Source organism: Hyposmocoma kahamanoa, unplaced genomic scaffold, assembly GCF_003589595.1.
Source record: "Hyposmocoma kahamanoa isolate Upper Pololo Valley unplaced genomic scaffold, ASM358959v1 182, whole genome shotgun sequence".
Lineage (NCBI taxonomy): Eukaryota > Metazoa > Arthropoda > Insecta > Lepidoptera > Cosmopterigidae > Hyposmocoma > Hyposmocoma kahamanoa.
The window spans coordinates 356033-382083 of NW_020653713.1; the positions used below are offsets into that span (position 1 = coordinate 356033).

The 26051-nt window shown below is 38.9% G+C and overlaps 2 protein-coding genes across 4 annotated transcripts in view; one reads left to right on the forward strand and one right to left on the reverse strand.

Moving 5' to 3' along the window:
• Window positions 1-11099, forward strand: part of LOC113226206 — a 100698-nt gene extending 89599 nt beyond the window's left edge. Inside the window, exon 11 of one of the 3 annotated variants that reach the window (XM_026458742.1) lies at window positions 10973-11099. The gene's annotated coding sequence lies outside the window, so the exon portion shown is untranslated. Of the gene's footprint in view, window positions 1-9553; window positions 9587-10954 lie in introns of those variants that run through there. The other 2 variants (XM_026458744.1, XM_026458745.1) reach the window with 2 other exon arrangements.
• LOC113226207 lies at window positions 11081-23583 on the reverse strand. Its single transcript, XM_026458746.1, has 6 exons — window positions 23436-23583; window positions 17040-17211; window positions 12793-13020; window positions 12467-12700; window positions 11522-11728; window positions 11081-11445 (listed from the first exon to the last, which is right to left on the reverse strand). Exons 1-6 carry the CDS (start codon window positions 23444-23446, stop codon window positions 11278-11280), a joined length of 1020 nt encoding a protein of 339 aa, XP_026314531.1. The 5' UTR covers window positions 23447-23583; the 3' UTR covers window positions 11081-11277.
• Between the last annotated feature and the right edge of the window lie 2468 nt (window positions 23584-26051).

Here is a 26051-nt window from a genome sequence, read left to right on the forward strand (position 1 = left end):
TTCGGGAAAGTATAATGCTGTACTGACCACATTATCCTTCACCTTAGTAATAAAAGAAAGGACCGACATTTAAATAAACTTTCCTTCACCAAAATGGAATTAGTTGCGTCTGGCCCCTCAAACATGTTAATCAAAATTTACAATCACATCTCAAACAGTATTAAAAACCTCGAAAGATTGACACAATTTTGTTAAGTATATTAAAGACATTCCTTATTGACAAACCTTATTATAATTTAATAGAATTTTTTGATGACTTGATAATGTGACTTTACCTTTATAAAATTTAATAATTAGATTTAGAATACCTAATTTATTTATGACTATTCTAGTTTTTTTATTTTGACGATTTGTTAAAATGATCTTATTTTTAAAACAAAAACTATGGAACGTATAATGTGTATTTCGTACTCAGTATAATTTAACATATTAATGTGATGTTATTGTAAAAATTAATAATAATAAAAATTAGTATAATGTTGTAAAGTAATGTATTAAGCAATACATAAGTAAGAAAAGAACTCTGTCTTCTGTAGTTGGTATGCCCTTGCAGGGCGTCACGTGTTAACTGACGAACACTGTAATATCTAGAATTAGCAATGTGACATGCAATAAATGAATATGAATATGAACCAAAAAATTTACCATGCCAAAATTGTTTTCAAAAAAAGGGACTCGATGGTTCCTAAACTTAGACTATAAATTCCAAAGACAGTTTCCTTGTATATTCTATGGTTTCGGATTTCCGCATACCGTCCCATTAAAAAAAACAAAAAATGGTATACAGAATACCATTTTTATAATAGTGTTAGCAAAGGATTTCTTTTCACTTTATCAATATACAATTTAAGCAAATTTCACATTTTGATTTTAATTTTTTACCTAACTTTGCAAATTTGTCAATTAGGAATTATATTCCAAAGTTTTAAATCATGAGATCTGATCAAGAGATGAGGTTTTTGAAATAACAAGCTCATGTCACGATGATCACATGGATTCAATAAATCGATTACATTTGATTGAAAATATTTCGAGTGATGCCAACATTTTGCCAGTGTTGAATTATCGATCCGTCTTTACAGAGGACGATGAACTATTTCTGGAAAAGATGGTCCAAAGAGTTTGTGCATACAATGCAACAACGAAACGGTCGGCAATCAAAAGCACTGCCCTTTGAGCTCGAAACATTGCTATCCTTAAAGTATAAGACGTGTTTTATGATAGAATAACTGCGCATTTGACCTCCAACTGTCCTGATGTAATGTGACAATGAAGTTGAAGATGTAGCACGCACACCTAAATGATGCCTATTGACTTAGCCTTGAAAAGGCCCAAATTCTAGCGTTCAGGGAACAAGTATACAGGCAGAAAATTAAATGTGGAAGTGTAACGCTTCTTGCGAATCTTTGGAATATCCACAACCTAAGGATAGTGGAACGCCAGACTACGTCAAGTCCCCCGATGATGGAGAGACGAAGACGGAATTCAATAGTGCAATTCCATCGCACACTTTCCGCGACATAACCAATAGAATACCGATAAGCAGGCAACTTTACGGCGGTGTTCAAGGCGAAGCTGCAGCTTCGCCTCAACTAAATCCGAGTCACCTAATAAACCTCTTAACCTAATTGAATGTGGTCAGTTGGTATTTAGCAGAGACATCCCAAAGGTGGCGGCAGTACTCCATACACGGCCGGACTTGTGCTCGGTACAGTTGACGCAATGAAGTAACGCCACAGCTTGAAAAGGGTGCCAAGCCAGCTGAATTGTTGGCCGTACATTCAATGTATCTGCTGAAATTCAAATTGGACAGCTTACTGGCAATGGTCATTAGCTCGCATTAAAGAAATACAAAAAATCAAATGAAAATCAAAGTTAAATCCATTGTGATATAGACAACCAATGTCTAAAATGACGCCACAATGTAAAAACAAGTGACAGTCAGATGAAACAAACTGTATTCTACAGCCAGAGAGTTCCATTTTCAAGTGTTGTAATACTTTTTAAATATTGTCTAAGTAAGTGGCCAGTTCCTTAAACTTATAGTGCGCACTATGTAATAAAAGCCGATAATGTAACTTAAGGCCACCGCCTAAGTAACCACTTAAAACAAAGGGTAGTCAACTATTGCTATCCAGGAGCTACGTTTAGTCAAATTATTACACTGGTAAGTGGTTGCAACTTTGATAAATATACAACAGTGATTCTTATAATAGGTGATAGTAATAACATTAGTAAAAAAGAAGTAAATAGTAGCATTGACGTGTTCTTGAGAATTCATGAGAAGTGTGGGTGTAAATTCATACTAAGTGCATTCCCTTACTGCTCTAACCTAGGCATCGCTCGTAATAAGTATATATAAATAATAAATTCGCACATTCATAATTTGACTTACCGTCATAGTGACGTTATATTTTGTTTTGACATTAATAAGTTCGTAAGGAACTTCAAACTTTTTGAGGATAATTTACTTTTACCCCTAAGGTATCTGAGACATATAGCTAGTTTAAGGACGCTGTTATAGAAGATATAACACAGTCCCACGACAATGCTCCTACTTGAAGTAGCAACAGTATACTTTTTACCAACCATAATTTAAACTGAAAAACACGACAACAGAAAAGTCTAATCGTTTCCATGTAGTACATCAAAATATTCAAGGCTTTTCTGGCAAAACATTAGAAATAAGTCTTTTTTTGCACGATATTTCCGTTGACGTGTTTTGTGTTACAGAACAGTGGCTGAAAGATTACGAAGCAATTAACAACATAGAAAATTATGTAATAGTCAGTTCGTTCATAAGAAAGAGCTTAAGTAGAGGCGGATCCATGATTATTATTAAACGTAACTTAAAATTTAAAGAGCGTAAGGATATCACAAATCTTTCTACTGATCGAACTATTGAGATTTCATGTGTGGAATTGGATCAGTTTGTCGTCTTATGTGTATACAGACCCCCCTCTGCTAATTTTAACGAGTTTGAATTAGTTATGGAAGACAGTTTAAAGCGAATTATTCCAACCAAAAAAAAAACCTAGTAATATTTGGAGATTTCAATGTAAACCTGTTGGAAAACTGTTCTACTTCTGTAAGACTCATTAATTTATTTAAAAGTTTTAACTTGATTAATCTTTTTTTAGAACCAACTCGCATTACTGCCTCCTCTTCTACTTGTATTGATAACATCTTTTGTAACACAGACGCAGTGTCTAAATCAATGATAAATTGCTTAAGATCCGACCATAGTGGCCAATTGGCTTCTTTTAATTGTAAAATGAGCAAGAAGGTAGACCAATTTCTCTGCAGACCGATTACCACAGAACGAATCATTAGATTTCAAAATAATATCGGCAATAGTTTAAATTCCCTACCCCATATACCCGAGGTTCCAAATACTTTATATAACACGATATTTGGTTTAATTAAAAATGAATTTGATAATATATTTAAATCGAAAACATTAACTTTCCATAGAGAGACTAAATTCAACGACTGGGCAACAGTAGGTATTCATAAGAGTAGGTCTCGTTTGTATGAGCTATATGCTATGAAAACTTATAATACTAATTCCAATTTCATAGAATATGTTAGAATTTATTCGAAAATATTTAAAAAAGTTTGTGTAGCTGCTAAGGTTAAGTTTCACAGCGACAAAATTAGACAATCGATAAATAAGTCTAAAACTACTTGGAGCATAATAAATAAAGAGTCAGGCAGGGTTAAACAACAAGATAGAGATATAGTTTTAGAATTAGACAGCAAACTTATAAAATCTAAAAACAAAGTAGCCCAAGCTTTTGAATCGTTTTTTTCCGAAATTGCTGTGAACACTACAAAATCATTATTTTCCTCCCCTTCTCTTGCTATTGATCTCCTAAAGGAAAATGTTAACGTTTGTGGCAGTTTATTTAATTTCCGTCATATTAATCCACAAGACATCATAAAAGCTTTTAAATCAATACATGTTAAAAAAACTGATGATCTCTGGGGCATATCAACTAAAGTTATAGACTCAGTTATTGATCTTATTTCCCCACATTTAGCTGTAGCTTTCAATAGGTGCGTTGACGAAGGTGTTTTTCCGGATTTAATGAAATACAGCAAGGTTATTCCCTTCTTCAAAAGCGGTAGGAAAGTTGATCCTAGCAACTATAGGCCCATTTCAATTTTACCAGCTTTAAGTGAAATATTCGAAAAGGTTATGCTAACTCAATTACTGTCCTATTTCTGTAGGAATCATATTTTTCATAGTGCACAATACGGGTTTACTAGTGGTAGATCGACTAGCGATGCGGAGGTAGCGTATCATGTCATTTCTTAATTGCTTCACTTCTATTATGATCTTCAAATTCGCTGTTCTTTTCGCCCTCATAGTTGGAATCAGAGTCATCTTCTTCCAAAAACCTTCTCGTGCGTTCCTCACACAAATTGAGGCTATAAAATATAACTTAAAATAATCTACAAATATTATACATAATGGAAACTAAATGATAATTAAAAATAATACATAACTATAGTAATTACTGAAAATATTAATTGCCTAAAACTGTGACACCTATATCCTCGTCGGTCCATGGGACCGATCGGTGTCGTGTGCGTACACGTATACCCGTGTTGTATGCACGAATACTCCTGATACGCTGAAGTGATGTTAGCCACGAACCATGCAGCTAGCAGTGAGCCCAACACGGCAAACGACAATCGTCGGTCTGAGAGACCAACGCGCGGGTATAGGAAGGTTAATACAATGTAAAGGCTCATAAAGTACAGACGCACGTCCCAATGCAAATTATTGCCATGTTTTTGGTTAGTACACAAGAAAGTCCGCGTGAAAACGATAATAGGTGCAAGTAGCAACGGAAACATTTGCAATTCTAAGCTGCTTTTCAGAGGGCAACACTTTACGCAATGAACTGTCAATTCACTCAGTCTTTTATTTAGCTTTTGTAATAGTCCATCCTTAACACTAGTTTTCTTATATACCGCTTCTTGCTTTCTGAGGAACCTTTGCAGCTAATGCATAACAGCATTAATTACGCCTAAATAGCATTTTGTTTTTGCCTCGCAAAATTTGGGCGATTTAATATTTGAATCGTATTGGAAATGGTTTGATTGGATCAATAATTGTTTCCTTGTTCCATCCCTTTCCCGCACATACCTTTATTAGCACCCAAGAGCGAGCCGACGTCACCCAACCATTTTTTTTTATAACATCAAGTGACGGGACGAACAAGTCGCGCGCCTGATAGTAAGCTACACGCCTGTCCATAACAGTTACAGTGCCACTCAAAGCTTTAAATTGCAAAAATCTGAGTGCACTACCACTGCGCCCGTCACCCTTAGGCATAAGTTGACAAGTCCTGTGTGCCTGTAATTTCACCACTATAGTGAGCAATAGTGAACGTACGCTTCAGTGAACCTGCAACATCAAGAATCGCTCCTTGGGCGACGCAAGGAGCCGAGATCTCTCAACTGTCACGAGGCTGATTTCGTTCAAAGGTACATATTGTGCTCCCAATTTACCTATTCGCGTTTTTGTTCCAATCAACCATATACATGCCACAAATCGAAGGAAGGCACTATTGCTTTCCCCCGCACAGTGGCCGTCTTTTGGGCTACCCACGTAGCAAAGTCGCGCCAAGAAGCATAATCTTTTTCTTTAATAATAATTTATAAAAAACCATTTTGACGAATAATAACAAATTTGGAATTATTTATCAATTTTAATTCCTGCCTTGTTTGAACTAAATTTGAAAATCAAAATCTTGCTTATTGACAAAATTCAGAAAACGTTCCTGAGATTTCCGTATACAGATAGGCCCTTCTCCTCCTGCGAAGTTGCTTCGACGACTCCTCAAAAGTAAGTGGTGATATGGACGGTCCCCAGTTAGTAGTGCTATTCTTTACTGCCAAGGTAAACAGTAAATCATGCTTAAAATGAAACGTACGTACAAGAACGTTACCTAATCTATGGTCGAACTGAATGAATTGCGTTTTTTTGTATATATTCTAAAATACAATGTTTTACAATGTTTTTACTCCCGACTTCTAAAATATATATACAAAAATATATTGATAGATTGAGGCATAAACTAAAATGCAAAATGATACTAGCAAAGTCCTTGAGTGGCTCTTCGTCGTGGATGGGGCAACTTTCGCTATCCTTCTTTCGTAACTCCACCTGTTCATACAAGTCGTGATTTGCATTCTGGTCATAATATATTTACAGAGGTCATTCTGTATCCGAAATTTAACCCAAATCACTAAAATAATCAAACAAAAAACATCCAAAATTCTTATTTTTTACTTAATTGTGGTAAACATCGTCATTGACTTGCACGGCACGTGTTATACTTATAATGCAGCTGGAGAATAATAATAATAATAATAATAAGAGTTTATTTCAGTAATACTATTAACTTTATATGAACAGTGGATGGTACCGGTATCTCCTATTAAGCTTATCAAGCCTGTGTCAGGAGGTACCGCTCTTCCTTCCATAACTATAAATGCACACTTTACATTTCTAACTTATACTTAATTTAGTGTTTACTATTTACTTTTCTAAACAATGTGAAAACAAACAATGTTTAACAATTTTCAACATTCATAAATTTAATAAACTTTTAAATTTATTTAGAATCTCTAAACGCGCGTTTGTGTGTGTGTATGTGTGTGTGTGTGTGTACGTGTGTGCGTGTTTATGTGTGTGTTTAACCTGTTGCCATAGACCATAGGTTCCCAAACTTTTAAGCTCACCGCCCACCTCGGCAAGATAAAAAAATTTCAACGCCCACCACTACAAAAAATAATAGAAAACACGTCCAACTATGTCCGAAATAATAAATAATAACACAAAAATCACCAATATACAAACCATGGCTCACACCGGGTGTTTTAAGTTGTATTAGAACCCGAAATAAACTTCAACAAAAAATATTCGTTTTTTTTATTCGATTTAGTGGTTTTAACAACTGTATGTTGCTCCTTGTTTATACAAGTATCTATATATCTACACTCCTAACTTCAATTGTCGTAAGAGACACAGTACGGGTACGGGTACAGGTTTACAGAATGAGCAAAAAATAAAAAATTAAAAAAAAAGTGCTGTAACTTTTTAATTTTTTAAGCTATGCGGTAGACGTCTTAGACTAAAATGTTAGAAATAAAGTCCGCTTTTATGAAATAATGCTTGAAACCATGTAAATTTAATAATTATGGAGACAGTGTCCCATACACTTGCGCCAATTTGAAAAATTTACCCTTATTACCAAAGGTGATTAGTCACAATTAGGTTGTAAGCGTAGTTAAATCTTACTAATTAAAAAAAAAATGGTGTAAGTAACATCAGCTTTGACAATAAAGATGTAAAGATCATAGCTGATTTACATCGTTATCTCTACATTACGTATTTTAAAGTAGATTAAGATTAGGATTTTAAGGAAAAACAACCACTTCATAAATAATCTTTTATCAAATTCTCCGCTAATCTACTATTATTAACAAAAGTAATGTCATTTAGAAATAGCCAAAGTAACTTGTACCTATGTATTATAAAATCCAATTTTGATTCTAAAACTCACCTGAAAAAAATTGAAATGGCGCTTTCGCCATTTCTACAAAACACCGACGAAATGACACTTAATATACAAGATACTTTTGCTATTAAAAGTTCTAAAATAAATTACTTTTGTTAATAATAATTTGGTTTTAAAACCAAAATTTAATTTGAAAACAGGACAGGACAGGATTTCAATTTTGAATCTGAAACTTAATTAATAAATTAGCTACCGACACATAATTATTTAAATTTAAGATCTAAAATAGGATTGTAAACTTGAGGCAAATCAAATATTATTTTGCTTGACATCTGTTATTCGCATAAGTAAGTTAGATTGCTGCTCTCTACCTCTTTTGCCCTTTCCTCTTCCTTTTTCTTTCCTGACCATCATAGTAAATAACAACGACGTATGTGTTTACGCTTCGTTATAGTTCTCATATTACTCACGTCGCTTCGACACGTTACATAGTATACTTTATTTAAATTTTATTAAAATTGTTATTTCTAAAAGTAACTACACGCATGCCTTTCATCTTGATTTCCTTTTGTGAATTTGTTGTGAAAGTATCTGCAGTAATAGTTTTCCAGTTGATGAACTCACGGTGTTCAATGACATTGATGTTATACGGTTTTGGCTTCTTTCGTGCGTTCTCTATATACGTTGGCCATTGATCAGCACCTCTTAGTATCACTTTTTAGCTCAATCTCGATTACAGCATGGACTGAACGGACATGTAAGTGTGCCCTGGTAAAGGGTAGTTAATCTGTACAACGTCAACATTTTGGGAAATATGCAAAAAGTGGTTAATTGCAGCCAAAACAACTTTATTTTTATTCTGGCCACAGCTCTAAATCGCACTAAAGCAGCACATTTTTATACCTCTCACTAGCTTACAGTGTAAAGAAGAAAAGTTTGGGTGATGTCCAATATTTTCAGTAGAAACTGTTGACATATTTGCATAAATAATCTTCCCCATCATTCAAGTAATATTCGTAGGTTATCTGTTCTGCTCATGTCTTGTTTCATTTTTCTTTTTTTTATTGGAACTGCTTTAACACAGCGTGCTAACCAGTCGCATTGACGTGAAGGATCTAGAGTCCAATAAAAAGCACACAAATGCTTTTTCTTCTCTCCTCTGGTGTTTTGTAACAACTCCGTCCACATTTACCTACCGCACAAGGTTTTGTCTTTAAACTCTTTTTGCCACCTCTTTCCCTGATTTTGTTGTTTCGCATTCCTTCGTCTCTAGACTGTTTTTGTTGTTTCTGTTTGTTAGGCTTCCTTTATCGTTTCTTTGACATCGTAGTTTCTTTTGTAGGTTTTTCTTTTTTTGACTAATTTCATCTTTTTCTTACGTTTATTCTTACATGTCTCTTCATCAAATGAACTTTCAGACTCTTTAGCCATCCAATTATCGGAACTTCCGTCAGAAAAATCTTCTAAATCTTCATCAAATACAAAATCAACATATAATTTTCCAAAATTATTTTCTTGGAGTCTGTTTTTCTTTTTTTGCAAAGTTGTGGATCTGCAATATCGTTTGCAGGTGTAATATTAAGTAACAAAGGACTCAGGGCTTCGGCTACTGGTTCCAATATACATGGAGTTGTCACAGAAGTTGCAGATACCTCAAGTGTCGGAGATATAAAGTTGCTGGTTATTTCTTAGATATTATTTTCAAGAAATGGTATCACACTGCAGTGTAGTAGAGCTGCAACATCGTCTGCAGACGTAACATCAAGTAAAGAAGGATTAAAGGCACCTACTACTAAAGGGACCACTGATTTAAATTTGCTGGTTGGTCACAGTATCTGCAAATACATCAGACATCGAGTGTTATTAGTAAATCATTACAAACAAAACTAGACGAAATTTGAAAGACGATATAACGTTGTTTTTTTTAATTGCAGACTATTCACCTGTATGACATGTACACACAAACACACTATAGAAATATTATTTCTTATTTAACGCGTGCTCGACAATTTCAGGGACAAGAATGAACAGGTCGAAAGAAAGTCGAAACTGGTAACCTGGTAACCAATACGGGCGCTTATTAACTACGATTACTAATAATGTGAATGGAATCTATTTTATTATTTACGTCATAATCGTGTCATTACGATAATATCAATATTATTACTCTACTCACCTTTGACTGTGCAACTACCCTTATTGTAGAATAATTGTAATACTCGTTTTTTCAATATCTTTTCTCATGTTAAGTGATTGTTACATATATCGTTAGTAAGAAAAGAGTAAGTAATTTACAAAACAGGGTTGTTATGAGATGTTTTCACAGATATTTTTTTATATTTAGTTACATTTTATTAATGAACACATCGATTTAAAAAATCAATGAATTGAAATAAAAAGGTTGGTGTTGGCCAACAAGTAAGTAAAATAATATTAATAGAAAATGAAACGATTTTTCCGGATTTAAATCGCTTATATTTGTTTTTTCAAACAAACCAACGTTTCGGGCCCTTTACAGGTCCCATGGTCACGGTTGACTGATATGGGCAGCCATTTTTAACGAAAAATTCGCTTGTATGGCAGCCATGTTATAAAGTGGCGAAAAGAAACTTTTGACCCCAAATTATGATTAAGGGCTCCTAAAGACCTTCGCATGCCAATTTTCTACCGGATAGAAGCAAGTTTTTCTTCGGTCGCCATTTTGGATTCGCCGTCTTGTCTTTTTTTGACACAAGCAGTTGACCAGTGTTACCCTCTATGACATTCCTTCCAGCACCTGCCTTTCTTTAATAGTTTCGGTCATAAAAGACTTTGAAATGCATTCTTGTTTAGTTAAATTTCGAATATTTTTTACTTCCGGCGGAAATCACGCAGGGTGTGCCTTATAAAATGCTCAAATAACCCCTCTATATGATAACATATAATGTTTTTGCAGGCCACATTCAGGTCATCTATATTATGAACCTATCCGCGTACAACAATATAAATATATTTTTTAAGTAGTTCTATTTTTCTAAGTGAATCAGGATTTGTAGCTTTATATGCATAAGTAAATAAATTTCCGTACTAGTTCTTTATTTTTAACCGATTTCACAAAACTTGGCAAATAGATGTAATTCTGTAAAGTTTTGAGGTCGGTTTATAAAAAAGCTATGGATTAAGTAATTAACATCAGAATTCTACCTTTTAGTACGAAAGGTAGAATTCTGATCTTCATTCGAACTGTTTCAAATTTGACTGCGTTCTATTAATTCCTACAGTAAATCATTACTTGGGCAAATCTCCGCTAAGGTGATTAGCTTCGTTTCTATCTAGTTAGGTACATTAATTATTGTCTATCATCATGACAACAACTTTGTTTACTTTCTTGTGTTGTCTATACATATAAGTTTAACATTAACAATAACTTTGTACAGTTTGTACAATACTTTCAGATAAATGATGCGATGCGAAATGTGCCCTTTGGAGTCCGGCCGCGAGAAAGCTGCCATCGCCAGTACACGCGCCATCTTTCGCTTCGCCCCGTCGCGAATGATCCATGTTTTTAATGAAATAAACGTTGCTATAATCACTCGTTTACTCAATCAACAGCGCTCCTTAATACCTATTATGAGACTAGCTTACAACTAATTTGTGACACAAAACTTAAACAATATAAGTATAAATAGTATTTTTGATAAATGTACGCGACGCGGCGGTGGGAGCGGGCCGAGCCAGCCGAACCGGACTACTCGCCGGGTCAGAAGTCGAAGTCGTAGGGGCGCTGCGGCCTGCGCTGCAACAGCGGTATGTTCACCTCTTCCGGCGAGCGGAACACCTGAGCCGTGGGCTGCGGCCGCGCAGCCGGGGTCGCCGCCGACGAAGCGAGGCGCGCCGCCGCGGGCGTCGCCTTTCTCGGGGCCTCCTCCTGTAACAGAAGCTCCGTCAGCGAACACCGCGGCTGAAGGAAACCGCACACAAGCGGTTCGCGAGAGCAAACGCACCTCGTCACCGTCCTCGTCCTCCTCGAAGCGATCGTCGTGGTACACCTCGGCGGGATAGTACCGGTCGGAGTACTTAAGCGACACGTTGGGTTTGCGTTGCACTTCCTCCTGGTTGATCGGCCGATACAGGTACTCGTTGACGAAGTGGTATTTGGCTGACTTCTGGCAAATGTTGTCGTGCGTGGGCGGCATGCAGATCAGATGAACCTGTCACAGATCGAGAACCTCACAGCCATATTCATGGACATACGATTTTCGAGGGAAACGCGGACATACAAAATCTCAATAGGCTCGAACAAAAAGGTTACGGAAATTAATTAAAAGATCAAAAACCGTTTTATTACACCAAGTTTCCACAATAGTCACTATTTGCAAAATAAAAAAAATATTATATTGGGGGCTATTTCTCTGTAAATAAAACTTTTTTTTTTTGTACATTCATGCTCATGGGATAGGTTTTGAAAGATGCGGTAAAAATCTCGAAATATCTGGTATGAATTGTCTATGAATATTCTACTTAGTTAAATTACGTGATCGTAAAGCTTTATTAAGGCGGAGACTTCACTTTTCTTATTATTTTTGTTAAAATATATTTTATCTGGCACTAGCTTATAGGTACGCCAGTTTTATAAAACTTAAAAGCTGCTTTTAGGGTGTGTCGTTCTTAAGTCAGACATTCTGCAGTAATTTAGACCTAAGATCCAAGCTTAGACCGACACTTAGCTTACATTTTTGAGAAATCAATAAAATATAATACGAACTAACCTTTGTTTGCGATTCGATATTATAACGTGTTTTAATTGATTCGGAATTAAAAATAAGAATCATAAAAATAATTTATACTTTCGGTCAACCGTTCAAAATGTGCGCGACTAATATGCACGTCGTGATGGCGCACGTTTCATTGCACGATATTTAAAAAGAAAAACAAAAAAAATTTATTACTTGATGGAATGTGAAACCGTCAGGACAAATCCAGGAGTGTTTAACGCTGTCCTGACAATAGTGGAAGACCTCGCAGGCGAGCTCCTGATCTGCGTAATAGCCCGACTGCTTGCCAACACAATCGAACCGCGACTGCTGCAGCAGCTGCGCCAGCCGGTCCGGTTCCTCGCGCTCCTCATCTGCCTCCACCTCCTCCAACTGCGCCTGAGCCTGTGGACGTTGCGCCTGCGCCACCTGCAACCAGCCGCGCCGGTCAATCGACGAGTAATCGTTCAGGCCTTTGTTCAGGCCTTTTTTTGTTGCCGAAAACTCAAAACAAAACTCGCCTTGCGCTGCGGCGGTCGGCCCTGCGACTGGCTTTGCAACTGGCTCTGCAACTGGCCCTGTAGCTGCCCATGCTGCTCTGTGTAATGCTGCGGTGCGGCTGAGGGCTCCTGCTGCGGCCCGCGCTGGTACCCCGCCAGCTCGGCTAGAGAGGGTGTCGGTCGGAAGCCACTGGGCAAAGCGTTATATGCGCCAGTAGTATAAGCGCGTGGCCGCAAATTTCTCGACTCCTGCAACCAACATTCATCGCATCGATTACTAAGGAAAGTTGTTAAGTCTATTATACAAAAATATGTAACTTAGGAATTTCGGTTTTCAACCGTTCGTGCGCGACGACGTCGCCTGCAGCGAATGTCGGCAATTAATGCAATTATGGTACCGGTCGTATCAACGGATACGGGTGAGCGGCGCACGCGACGGCGCTTGTCGATGCCGATTTTTACTTCCAACCCAGTCGGTGCCATGTACAGTTTATACAAGCATGTTTTTGATGCGCTTTCTCTAAGACGCAAACCAAATTACTCAGTCAGTTTTTCGGCGTATTATTTCCGTTTTGTGTTCAAATTAAAATTTATACTTAGTATTATTAAATGATTATTATTATTGTTATTTATCAATATTATTAGATTTAATTAAAAGTATTAATTATATCTGAATTTGTCTCAGGTTGTATTTTTATGTTTTACGTAATAAGTTATATTTTATGCGGTAGGTTAGTTAAATTGTGCATCCCTTATATTACGTTTCTATTTGTGAGGATCTGTGATTGGCTCTCAGATGTTACTATTATTATATAAGTTAGTTTTAGGCTGTTGGTCTTCCTTCAAGATAAATGAGTGTGTGTGGTGAATTTCATAGCCACGAATACGAATTCTATACTTATTGATTCGCAGCGTAATTGTTAAGCAGCAGCGTACCTAACATTTTACAGTAACGCCTTAATGTCTGTCTGCGCTGCTGGTACTGCTAATGAGGGAGTGTGCGTACCTACATTTGGATCGGCTCCAAGTAAATGATATGAGGAGAGCTCTGCAGCGGCTCAAGCCTAAAACATCCACGGGGCCAGATGGTATTCCACCCTTCCTTTTTAGGCAATGTCGAGATGTTTTGATGGGTCCCTTACTGCATATTTATAATCTTTGCCTGGAGTCGGCGGTTTTCCCGGAAAGGGGGAAGCTGACACGGGTGGTGCCAAAGGGTGGGTCATCGTCTATCGTGGAGGAATACAGACCAATAGCAATATTGTCGACGCCGGAAAGGTTCTTTAGACTGCTATCCACAAGTCTTTGTACTCATTGGTAAGCGCATAGTTGACAGACTCGCAGCACGGGTTCCGCCCGGCACGAAGTACGACTGTAACCTACACAACTATTTGGCTGACGTGGCTAGTGTGTTCAGTGTCCATTTGAGGATAGTGGGGTGCAGTTGGATGCTGCTTATTTCGACTTCGAAAAAGCTTTTGGTTTCAGCAGTATGTCAATTACGCTGGGTATGTGTCAGATACGTATTACATCGGTTACCTTTCAGTAGCCCAAAATTACATTTTCCAGAAATAACGTTTGATCGAAATTTTATGACCTCGAAAATAATTTTGAGAGAAAAATATTTTTTTTTAAACCTAACTTAACCTAACCTAATCGTGTCTTTGCGATAAACACTCAACATATCCTGAAAGAACAACTATTTCGTTATAATTCGGTTTTCGGTGTAATGAAAATTTGAGCAAACGTTATTTCGAACAAAAACATTTTCGACTTTGTGATAGGTTACCTGTTACACCACATCCGGCGTAAATCAAGTCAGTAATCTTGGGCCTTTGGAATTCCTGCTAGTCATAAACGACTTGCCGAAGCAAGTAGGTACAAGATGCCAAGTGCTTGTTGTTTGCGGACGACCTGAAATTGCATCTCGCAGTACAAGATCAAGGTGATTGCGAAAAGTTGCAGAGAGACATCGACACAGTGGTAGCTTGGAGCCATGAGAATAGGTTACTATAAATATAATACCGCCAAATGCACAGCTATTACTTTCTCTCGCGCACACAGACCTAGGGTGCACGATTACAAGGGACTGGGTATATAACCATGGCGAGGGTGAATGAGGTGAACGATTTGGGCGTTCCTTTAACTGCATCACTTTCGAGATCACGTGTATAACATCTGCAAGAAAGTGTACAGCCATTTGGGTTTTGTCCTGCGCAAAGCACACAGTTTCACGAATATTAAAGCGATCATAGTTTTATATAATACTCTGGTGAGAAGCTAGCTTGAGTGAAATGCCCTTATACTTGAGAAAATACAGAATAAATTTATAAGATATATGTATTTAAGACATTACGGGGTATATCCATTCTATCCACGGATGTATCCAACATTATTTATATTAAGAATGATAGGTTACAATAAACTCGAAGTCAGAAGAAATGTAGCATTAGTAACATATATTTTTAAATTACTAAAGGCAAAAAATTAAAATGCGGGTTTACTGAGACACATAAATTTTAGTGCGCCAAACAGGTAGGTATGTGAAACGAAGGCAACGGCCGCAGCTAGTGGTGGTGCCGTATGCGCGCACCAACATGTTAGGACAAGCGCCGCCGCTCACGCGCGCAACACGGATCATGAACTTGACTTAGAATAATAACGCATAGAAACCTAGTCCGCACACGCTAAGTGAGGCAAATTGAAGCGCGCCCAAAAGGCCTACACGAGCGGGCGGGCCTTCAGTGCTCAAGGTCAACTTGCACCACGAACAGCTCCAGAATTTTTGCTAAAAATGACGAAATGTGCGGTAAATGAGTGTAAAAATACGTCAGACAAACATAAAATAGTACTAACATCACATTCCACAAGGAAGTAACGCGTTTCAACTTGTATTTTTATATAAATATTCACTAAAACCGAAATTTAACCTACTACTAAAACTAGCCTACATGAATTGGATTTTTGCCTCACTTGTGACAGTTCGTTTGATATGAAACTATCATTCTATGCGTTATTATTCTAAGGAACTTGATTGATGATGAGGTGGACATATTTACGAATCCTCTAAGTGAATTCACAAAGGTTACTTTATTTATCTGGACTTAATACTGTATCTAGGCACTTGTAAGTATTCATCATATTGTCTAGACTATCGCGTTGGATAATAATCTGTAATGATAGTTTACGAGCGGCTTAAATAAATAAAAAAATACACTGGTCAAGAAACTTAGTCATTATGGTGTCTCTAACCGTGACTTCAATGTAAAACTACACAAAATGTTATTATACAACCACTGCGCACTTAGATGATAAAAGGGACTGATCCGGTTCGTATTTTCAGATTACTTTTATTTGAAATGAATGTTGTAAAAGGTAAATACCAATACATGTCATTTACAAACTGCCTCCGTTATAATTTTATTGAATATAATTTAATTGCCTCTGTGGCCGAACAGTTACCATGTCGGACTGCGACGCAGAGATCCCAGGTTCGATTCGATGTGTGTAATTTGTGGTTGTGTGTCCATGGCACCCGCGAGACAGGGTGTTCCTAGTGCGGGGCCATGTTGAGTGTGTGCGTTATTAAAAAAAAACAAAGATACTTCGGCACCATATGTTCAGTTACTGAATGTAAACAATGTTTTTGGCGTGCTGAACGTATTTATTGCATTTATTTTTAATAAAAATGTACACATCAAATGGGTTGTGGAAAAAAGAAAATGACAGTAAGACAGAACGAGTGAATGTAGACAGAACGAGCTGCTTCAATTCTATTACGAACACTTCATTTAAATTTGAATTTCACCTGTTGCTGCACCGTTTCGTAACAACTGAAATCTTTATCTTTTTTCCATCCCCTGAGACTTACATAACCGCACACCCAGCCTAATAGCCAAACTATTAAATACTATATGCCAGAAAAGTATTATTACCTAGCCGCGCCGTTTCTTTCATTCGTTCATTTATTTAACTATGATGACTTATTAAGCCACTAAATTAACGGTCTAATCCACTCACTAAACTGAGCCATTGAATGAATCTTCTAACTGACGATCCTTCGGCGACCATTGGTCGAATGGCTAATTGAACTGTTTAGCTCCGACATAAACTTCTCAAATTTATCAAACTCTGATACAACGCCGTCGTGAAGTGAGTTCCAATAAGCAACATGACAGTAAAACACAAAAGTATTAAAAAAGATTTGAAAAACCACAGTAGCACTTTCGACTTTCACCTAGTCTGCGGTGGTCAGTGACTGTACGCACCTCCTGGTCGAGTGCCAGCTCGTCGTCGTCGGCGTCAAACGCGTCGAGCTCGTCGGGCACAGCGTCGTCGACCGGCACGGCGTACGCGCGTGCCATCGCACTCAGCGCAGTCAACGCCAGCCACAGTGTTGCCAGCCTCCGAAACCGCTCTCCGGTCGTACTTCTGCCGCTTCTGTAATAAAGAAGGAAATCCAAACATAGATTTATTACCTTATTTCATTACGAATAACGATTAAGTAAATACTAAATCGAGTAAACCATTACAATTGCAACGCAATAACCATATTTTTGTACTTTCTCCATCGAGTCATCGAGTCGTGAAATGAGACCTTAGTTGCGTAGGCGCTACCGCTGACGTTTCACGCCGAGTCGAGTTGCAATGCAAACATATTATTTACTCGGTAGCTTTTTGGCCCATGACGAAGTGGTGACAAATCAGTTGCACGGGCTTTCTGCAACATCGTTGTTCTCTAATATTTTTATCGTTTGTCTGGTTGATCATGGATTTATTCTATTTCTATTTGCTCATTTGATCCCAACAATGTTCTAAGTATGATTCTAGCCCAGTTAGATCTACTTATCATATGCATTAGATCGTAAAAGCCATTGCGCTTATCCCCAATCCCACACCTGCACAAATGCCATTAGCGATATAATAAAAGGTACATTATATAACTGACTCCAAACAATGACAATGTCAGGATTCGATCAACTGCGAATATTTGTTTCGGCAGTGGTGATGGTCAGAAACAAATTCTGATGCAATCATCAAGATGATGCGTAATATTTATGAACAGTGCTTTATGTCCACTTATTTGAGACCAACTTTTTTATTTAGTCTCCAGTTAAAATTCAGTTTGTCTTTGGTTTAAATTTAAACTCAACCTTCTTTATTGAAATGCTGCACTCTCTAACCCTGTCTTCTTAATTTCTTGCGCCGTGGTCTTTATTTTCTTTTTAATAAATAAGCACCTTTTCTTATTTCTATAGGTACCTATCATTTGTGTTGCTTCTCACCTCGCTTGCTTTAGTTATTTTTATTTTGAGATTTTCCGGAGAAGATAATCTCTTGATTTTATCACAACTATATAGACGTACCAACAATGTTAGACAGAAGGTCACTCTTTAAATGAATGCGCGTTCTGGCGAACTTGTCGACTACGATCTTGAAGTTGTCTTGGTTAATGGCACGTCTTCACGGTTCTCTCTTTAATTCGGAATTAAGTCGACCTTCACTTTCCTTTTTTAATTTTACGCTATTTATAATTATTTGCCTATTATTCATTATATGCTCTCAGCTACTCTGTGGCTACTAATTATTGGGTATTTTCAATGTTTTGTAGAGAATATTTACTATTAATAATTATTTTAACTTTATGGACATTTTAAAATTACTTAATTTTATTAATAAATGAAATGTATCTACTACGATAACGAGAAATATAAATAGTTATACGAAGTATTGTTGTTGCGTATTAAATGTGTTGAACCACGTCACCACGCCACCACGCCGCGCCACCACGCACGCCAGATCCGAGCGACCGGACTACTTCGAAAAAATCATATTAAATTACGATTCATAGATGGGTGTTCCAATATTTGAATTACAATAAAAATTAACGTTATTAAAATTTACAATACAGTTTAGTATTCAGACAAATTTTCTTTTATATTCTTTAATAGCCCAGCTTATCCTTTGGGTACTTTGTCACGACCAATAATATTTTTAAAATATTTTACTCAACTTGCAGGTATTAATTACTATTTAGGTTCCTAAGTCTTTTAAGTGCGAAAAATGCGAATTCTATAGACTTAAACCATCGAGTATATAACCAGAAATAGAGACGAAATAAGGACCATATATTCCTGGTAACACATTAGCGATACGGCTCTTATAAATATCAACAGTCTTTTGCACTAAAATATAGACAGACCAACTACTGACCTGTGTGTACGTCTCCGAATATTCCAAAAAATATTCTGTATTTATTGTAATAAAGATAATCTCTCTAACAATGGCATTCTGTTCTATACGGTGGTGTGGGAAAAACAGCTAAACATCTAGTTACAAAACAAACGGAATCACATTTCATCGGTAATTAAATATTAAATTTTGCAATTTTCGTCCATTATAGCAAAGCTCAAGTGAACTGGTCGATTTGAAGTGAAACAATTGACGACACCCATTGACGACATCGTTCAATTGTTTCGAACTCGGGCTAGCCAATCGGAGCGCAGTTGTTACAGTAATGATATGGCAGAATAGTTTTCAAACAAATTAAATGACATTTCGTCTCTATTTCTTTATATATTTTTTGGTTATATACTTGATGACTTAAACACATTATGACGTACCTACTGAGAAAGCCACATGTTGCTATGTTTATAATAACGTTGAAGTTGGGTAAGTAGGTTCAGTAAGAGAACAGATGAACAACACGCACATACATAATATATGCTACTAAAATTGAAGTAGTACTTAGAGTAGAAGTGGGGTACCTATTATTGAAGAAGTGCGTTCCGCAACGTGTGTCGTTCAAAATAAGAAGAAAAGAACCCATAGTAGTGGATATGTTAGGTGGAAAACCTTTATTTTGTTTAGAAATACTTGTCGGCACGGCTTGATATGTTGTTGGCTCGAACGATCAGCCCGGCCGCGGAATGCGCCCACGCAGAAGCGGCGCGCGCCGCGCCGCGCCCTTTATAGTAGACATGTGATCTAGTTATTGAGTTAATAGTGGGCAAGTGTGTGGCAGCAAGCCACACACTATTAACTCAATAACTAGATCACATATCTACTTGATATCCTAGGTTTAGACTTTTAATCGAGTTCTGCATACGCACGATTAATCCGCATTCGCGATGGAGTTAGTAACGTTCTCTGTATATTTCATTAACTGAGATAGACTTTACGTATAGATAAATAACTTTAGAGCGTATGACGCTCAAGTGCGTAGTCAAGATGAAACAAACGTCCATTTGTCGCCGGCGCCGGCGCGCCGCCGCCCTGCGGGTTGCTACACGAGAGTTGCGCCACTGGCAGTGTGTAAGCCTGCAGCGAAGAAATGTTGAATTGCTGTGCAACGTGGGTTGTACTTGGTGGAAAACGGTCACGACGAGCTGCAACAAGCTCAAGGCCATAGAACGCTTACCCCCGCGGTGCTCTGCTTACAGTACCTGTTCTTATTTAATCCGAACGTGCTCACATCATTACGACAACACGCACCGCAGGTATCGCGCGGTGACGCCAATTAACACTCGCCGAAAGCCGAATCGTGGTAACCACCGCTTAGTCAAGAAGAAAACCACTGTGAGTGATGTTCATGAAGTTTTGCTTCAAGAACATTGCAGTCGCCTATTGCTTAAACTGCGTACAAGCTGCGCCGCGCGCTGTCGACACAATAAAATAAAATAAAATAAAAATTGCACGTTTATGATTAATGTTTGCAATGTATTCATCGAATATAACATAATAATGACTGCGACCAGCATTTCACTTAACTTGGCCAATTTACCGCTTAGAATAAGCCGCCAAACTTATGCTAACTTCAGCACACGTCGAAATAATTGTCCAAATAATTAAGACATTCCCTTTGTAGGTAAGTGTATACTTAAATTGTGTATAACTAGAATATTACAACACTATTCACAAGGTAGCAGTCGCTCGACATCTTCAAGCGCGCAACATCTGCAACGTGTTTCATTTAATTTCCTGTGTAATTTAGCGGAAAATTCGACGAAAGGTCAACCCCTAAATGTTTGGACTAACCAAAGCACAGTCTGTATACATGCAAAACAGCAGTTAACTCTCAATTAATACTACGACTACTACTAATTAATACTCAGTAATGTGTACCTTCATAATATGTATAAAATAACTACTTGTAGGCAATAAGTCCGTACGGAATGCGGTCCTGTGCGGTCTTCAAATCTAACCTAACCTAACCAGTTGTTCATATTTATTTGCTAAATTTTTATTTCAAGAACCAACGTATTACGCATTGAAACAAAAATCACCCGATATATTTTAAAATTTGGTGAATAAACGCAAAAACGGACCAAGCATGCCAATTGCTGTGAAATATCAACCTTCAAAAGTGCCTAATATTTGTACTAAAATGCTTTACGAAAACGACGCTAATGTAATCCTTTTTATCACTCGCATGTACGTCAGCATCGACCCACAGTATGGAAGCTTTTAAAGAGAAGGTTTAGGTCACAGTCCACCCCACCGTATACTTAAATAATACGTACCGTAAGACTTCACTGTGCTTCAAAAATTAGTATGACATAGCATAATATGTATGTATAGTTTGAGAAGCTACATAATATGTAGCTAACTATGTAAAATATTATTATACAACAACAGCACACGGCGGCGCAGAGTACATCAGCCACGCGCTCGCGACGCGACGGCGGCGAACAGTGGGCCCAAACTGATAATTCGTGGAGAAATAATTTGCTGAGATGAATTTTTGTATATGGTAAATAATGACATTCGTGATAACTTTTATTCTCGAGTAATTTTTTGGAAAGTTGCTTGTTGCTTAGAAAAAAAAACAGTTTATTTTTTTAATTGGAGAAATATACATTTTATTCTGTAAACGAAATGTAGCAAAATAGATCCAATTATTGTCTAAAAAGAAAAAAGAAATCCATCTGCCTGTCCCTCCATTGATAACCGCAACTTGAAAGTTAAGTAGAAACTAGTATATTAAAAAAAAAATACAGAAATTCGGCTCTTTACAGGTAAAGCTGAAAGTACCTGTAGATGCATTATTTTAGTAGAGAATGGTTAGATATATAATAATAATAATAGCGCACACACTCAACATAGCACTAGGGAAACCCCGTGTCGCGGGTGCCATGGACACACACATAGACAATCACAAATTACACCCAAACCCACGAGAGAAATAAATGTAGGCCTTACAAATATTTCACCCGGGCCGAGAATCAAACCTGGGACCTCTGCGTGATAGTCCGATCCGTGATATATACTATAAACAAGTCACATACACCATATTTTCCTACATTTCTTATACATACAAAAAAACTAAACTGTTTGTTTTCTCTGCAAGAAGCAACTTTCTAAAAAAATATTGTAATGTAAAATTTATCATATGAAAAAATCATCTCGATATTCCACAAATTATTCCAAAGTCCACGATACGCAAGTTTGGGCTTACTGTGGGGGGGCGCGGGCGCAGCGGGCAAAGTCATGGCAACCGGTGCGCAGCGACCCGCGGGGCGCGCGGCGCGACTTGTTATGCGGCGGTTACGCAAGCGGGGTCACGCCGTGCCCGAGCTCTTTTTTGCAGCTAACTGCAGCTGCACCACTGCCGACGTGGCGGCATCGTGGCGGAGACGTGGCGGCGGTGCGACGACGACGCCCCGCGACGCGGTGGTTCGACCTACACTTGGCGGCAATTATCTCACACGGGTGCGAATCGTAAACATGAGTAGGCTCGACACACTTTCGCTTTCTCGCGCAGCGCCGCTGCCGCAGGCCGCTGCTGCTGCGCCGAACATTCCCACGCGATAGTTGCAAAAACTAATAACACGTGATAGATGTAGTATTTTCCATTGAATGTCCAGACAACTCGTGGTCTACGAATTTTGTTTAATGTATTGGGTTGGCGGCTCAGGGGGCCGCTTATATCCAGCAGTGGGCGCGTATAAGCTGATAATATGATTAGTACGTACAGTTGGGCAGTGTTGCAAATGAAATGTTTCCTAAAAGTGATCTAAATGTTGAGTGTGTGCGTTATAAAAAAAAAAAAAAAAAAACTGTGGACACAACCAACATTTCGAACCATTTAATTACAGGCGCGTAACAAAACAAACATCCGTGAATTAGATCTAAAAACTAGTTTCATTCCCTATATGTAACGACCGCGAAAATCTAAGTACTCGATATGGAATGAAGAGTTCCTCGGGGAGCAATTTGCTCTGCTCAGACGAGGGAGGCGCACTTCTGTCGTTCACCGCTCGACGCAGCCGCTCGCGTCGTGGGTGGAACTCTGTAACCATTGACTCCTACTCACAATGGTACAATCTGTGCATCTCCGTGTTGTGCTGTTTTAGCGAATAATTTAATTTATATTTAAATCTTGAAGTCCTCATGCGGGTTTTACTAAAAGGTCGAAACTATCGATAATATATAGATATTCGGCATTATTATAACGCCCAAATCTGAAACAGAAACATGTCCTCCCGAGACTCGCTGGAAGTATGTTGAAATTTTTAGGTAACTATTGAACGTTACTTTTAAAAGGAGCCCATAAACGTATATATGCTAACCGGTTCCTTTACATCACAACCGAATGTTACACATTTGCCCTAATTTGAAATGGATGGTTTAAACTGAATTTTAACTGTCACAAGTGTATTTACCTCATATTCATGCGGCGCACAAAATATCACTCGGGAAAACTGCGGTTCACAGCAAAGAACGTGAACGAGATACGTGTGCAGAGTGTAGGTGCGCGTGCGCCTATCGCGGGACTGCGGGCCGCCGGGCTTTCTCCCGCTTTATAGCGCTCCGCAGCGGCAGCCGCAGCCGCAGCCGCAGCGCCGCTGCCGCCACCGCCGGTGACGAATCGAACGAGTCAAACGCTTCGCAACACTGTCGATACCCAAATCGAACAAAATCTCCCAACTGACCGTGAAGAGCGACTAACGAGCCAATGCCGTGTCTCTACAGCGGACAACGCGCTGCCGCCGCCGGCGTCGGTTATTTTAACCTCACGAAGAAAGTTAACGAAACTCCTTTCTATAAATAATAATAACCACCGCTAAAAAGCGCGCTACAAAAAATAAAACAAAAATCCCTCGTAAGATACTTGGCCATTGTTGTCCAACGCGAGATGATGGGGTGGCACAGCATGTGCCACCCACTAAGCCACTCTTTTACTTACTGGTGATTTTTCATCATTCACAGTATCAAAAGAAGAAACGTATAGGTACAATATGATTCACAATTCAAAGTTTTGCTTGATGAAGCAAATGACACTGAGTGAGGCAGTACGAGACGCGTGCGCTTTGACCTTTATCAGTCCACCCAACACCACTCGACCGCAGGCAGCATCATGCACAAAAATATATAATATAAAGCATACATCGAAAAGTCGTTCTTACGATATAAAGCAGAGTCTACATTTAACCTTCAATCTACAAAATAATTATTCTATATACCTGTAAATTAGGGAGGTGTAACAGCAGGTAGGGAGTTAGGGTCCCCAATTAGGGCGACGTATACATATAAGTTAATAAGCGGCGCCCAATTGACGCATGGCCCTTGAAATCGGGTAGTATAATAAGCGTTTAAAGTAGGTAAACCCTTTAGCAAGCCGTCAGACGTTTCTATCCAGAACGGCCGCTCAAGCTCCCTTCCTTAAGTTTAGCAATTCAAAGACTTATCGTAATGTATCAGTGCCAAGTGACACTCTAGAAAATTCAAGAGCGAAGTATCTATTTTAAAAATTCCTTGTATATCTATTATTTTAATTAGCTATTTCTTCGCATTTACAAATTTGTTTAAAGCCAGTTTCATTTAAAAATACTTTTGAGGTTTTAGCTTGATACTCGGGAAGTCAAACTCGTGTAAAAATTACGTTCACCTAATTTTGCCCGTCATACATATGTATAAAAAATGAAATAACCACTTATTGATTCGCATACGTTTAATATCAATAGTGGTGAACGGTAAACAGTGTGAACAGGAGCGCCACTCGCGATGCGAAGCCGCGCGTGCTGAGGTTCAATGTCAGCATTTCTTGATCATTAGACACGCACTTGCACAGCGTCGTCGGACCGACATCGTGCCGCTGTCCCCAGTTGAAGGTGTAAGTTTTAACACAACAAGACGTTAATTTACGAGACTTGCCAGAGTAGAAGTCTCAGGACACAGAGACTAATCGTAGTAACACACACTACACTCGTTAAAATTGTTCAGAGCTTGGCGTTGTCTCAACATTCATAACATGTGTTAGAAAAATAGTGCCTAAGCGCTTCACCTTGTGCTGACAGCAGCCACAAGCTGGTCGGTGACACAAACCGGGAGGAGATATATGTACGTATGCACTTACATAAATGTTGCAATAGTTCCTCTGTCGTACAAGGTAAAAATACGCGATGATATGACGACGAAGTACTTTATGTGCAATTTACAAAACTTAGTGAAAGGCCGACGACGTATCGAGATCTACACGAGTGCATTGACTGGACTCCGACTCCTCGTCAAGTAAACAGACTGCTCTTCTCGCATTTTCTCCATCTCGTACAGACAAGTGCAGCAAGGACAGAAGTATAGTCGCAAAAATTTGGCCAATTTAGAAGTCCTGGTGGGGTGCGGCATCACGTTGCTGTCGACGGGTGCGAGGGGCGCGGCGGCCGGCAAAGGGGGAGGCCGCGGCGGCTCCCACGAAGTGAGCGGCAGCAAGAACTCCTCCGAGGGCAAGCTGTGCTTGGACGCGGGCTGCGAGTGTAGCACCAGAGTGGCCAGGTTCACCATGGAAGAGCCGTCGGAGCGGTGCAGGCCGTCGCCCAGCGCCACGTCGCCCGTCTTGCCGCGCGGGCCGGAGGCGTCGTCCAGACACAGCTTCATGCGCAGCACGGTGATGTCGGAGTCGCTGGGCCACGAGACGGCGTCGGGCAGCGGACTGCGCGGCCGCCGCGACCGCTTGCGCACGCGGCGCCGCGCCAGCCGCGCCGCCAGCCCCGACTCGAGGCTGCGCGCCGCCGCCGCGCCGCCCGCCTCCTCCGCGGGCAGCGCGAACGCCACCTGACGCACGCTGAAGCTCCCATTCGCCTTCTGCAAGTCTATAATATCTTCGATTTTCCTAATGTTCTCGTTCGCGGAGGGAATGGCCGGATCCATTGAGCGTGGTATTTTCCTTGTCAATTTTTAAAACATATATTTATTTTTATATTTTTGGACTACCCAATCGAGGTGGTCAACTTTTGACGTTAAAATGACGTAAAGATCGATGACACATTATTTTAAATAAA

Excerpts from the sequence above, each read along its gene's own strand:
- LOC113226207 (XM_026458746.1), bottom strand. Across the intron at positions 12,701-12,792 it reads GCCGACCGCCGCAGCGCAAG|GTGGCGCAGGCGCAACGTCC; the intron begins GCGAGTTTTGTT and ends GGCTGGTTGCAG. Across the intron at positions 11,729-12,466 it reads ACGGTTTCACATTCCATCAA|GTTCATCTGATCTGCATGCC; the intron begins GTAATAAATTTT and ends GATCTGTGACAG.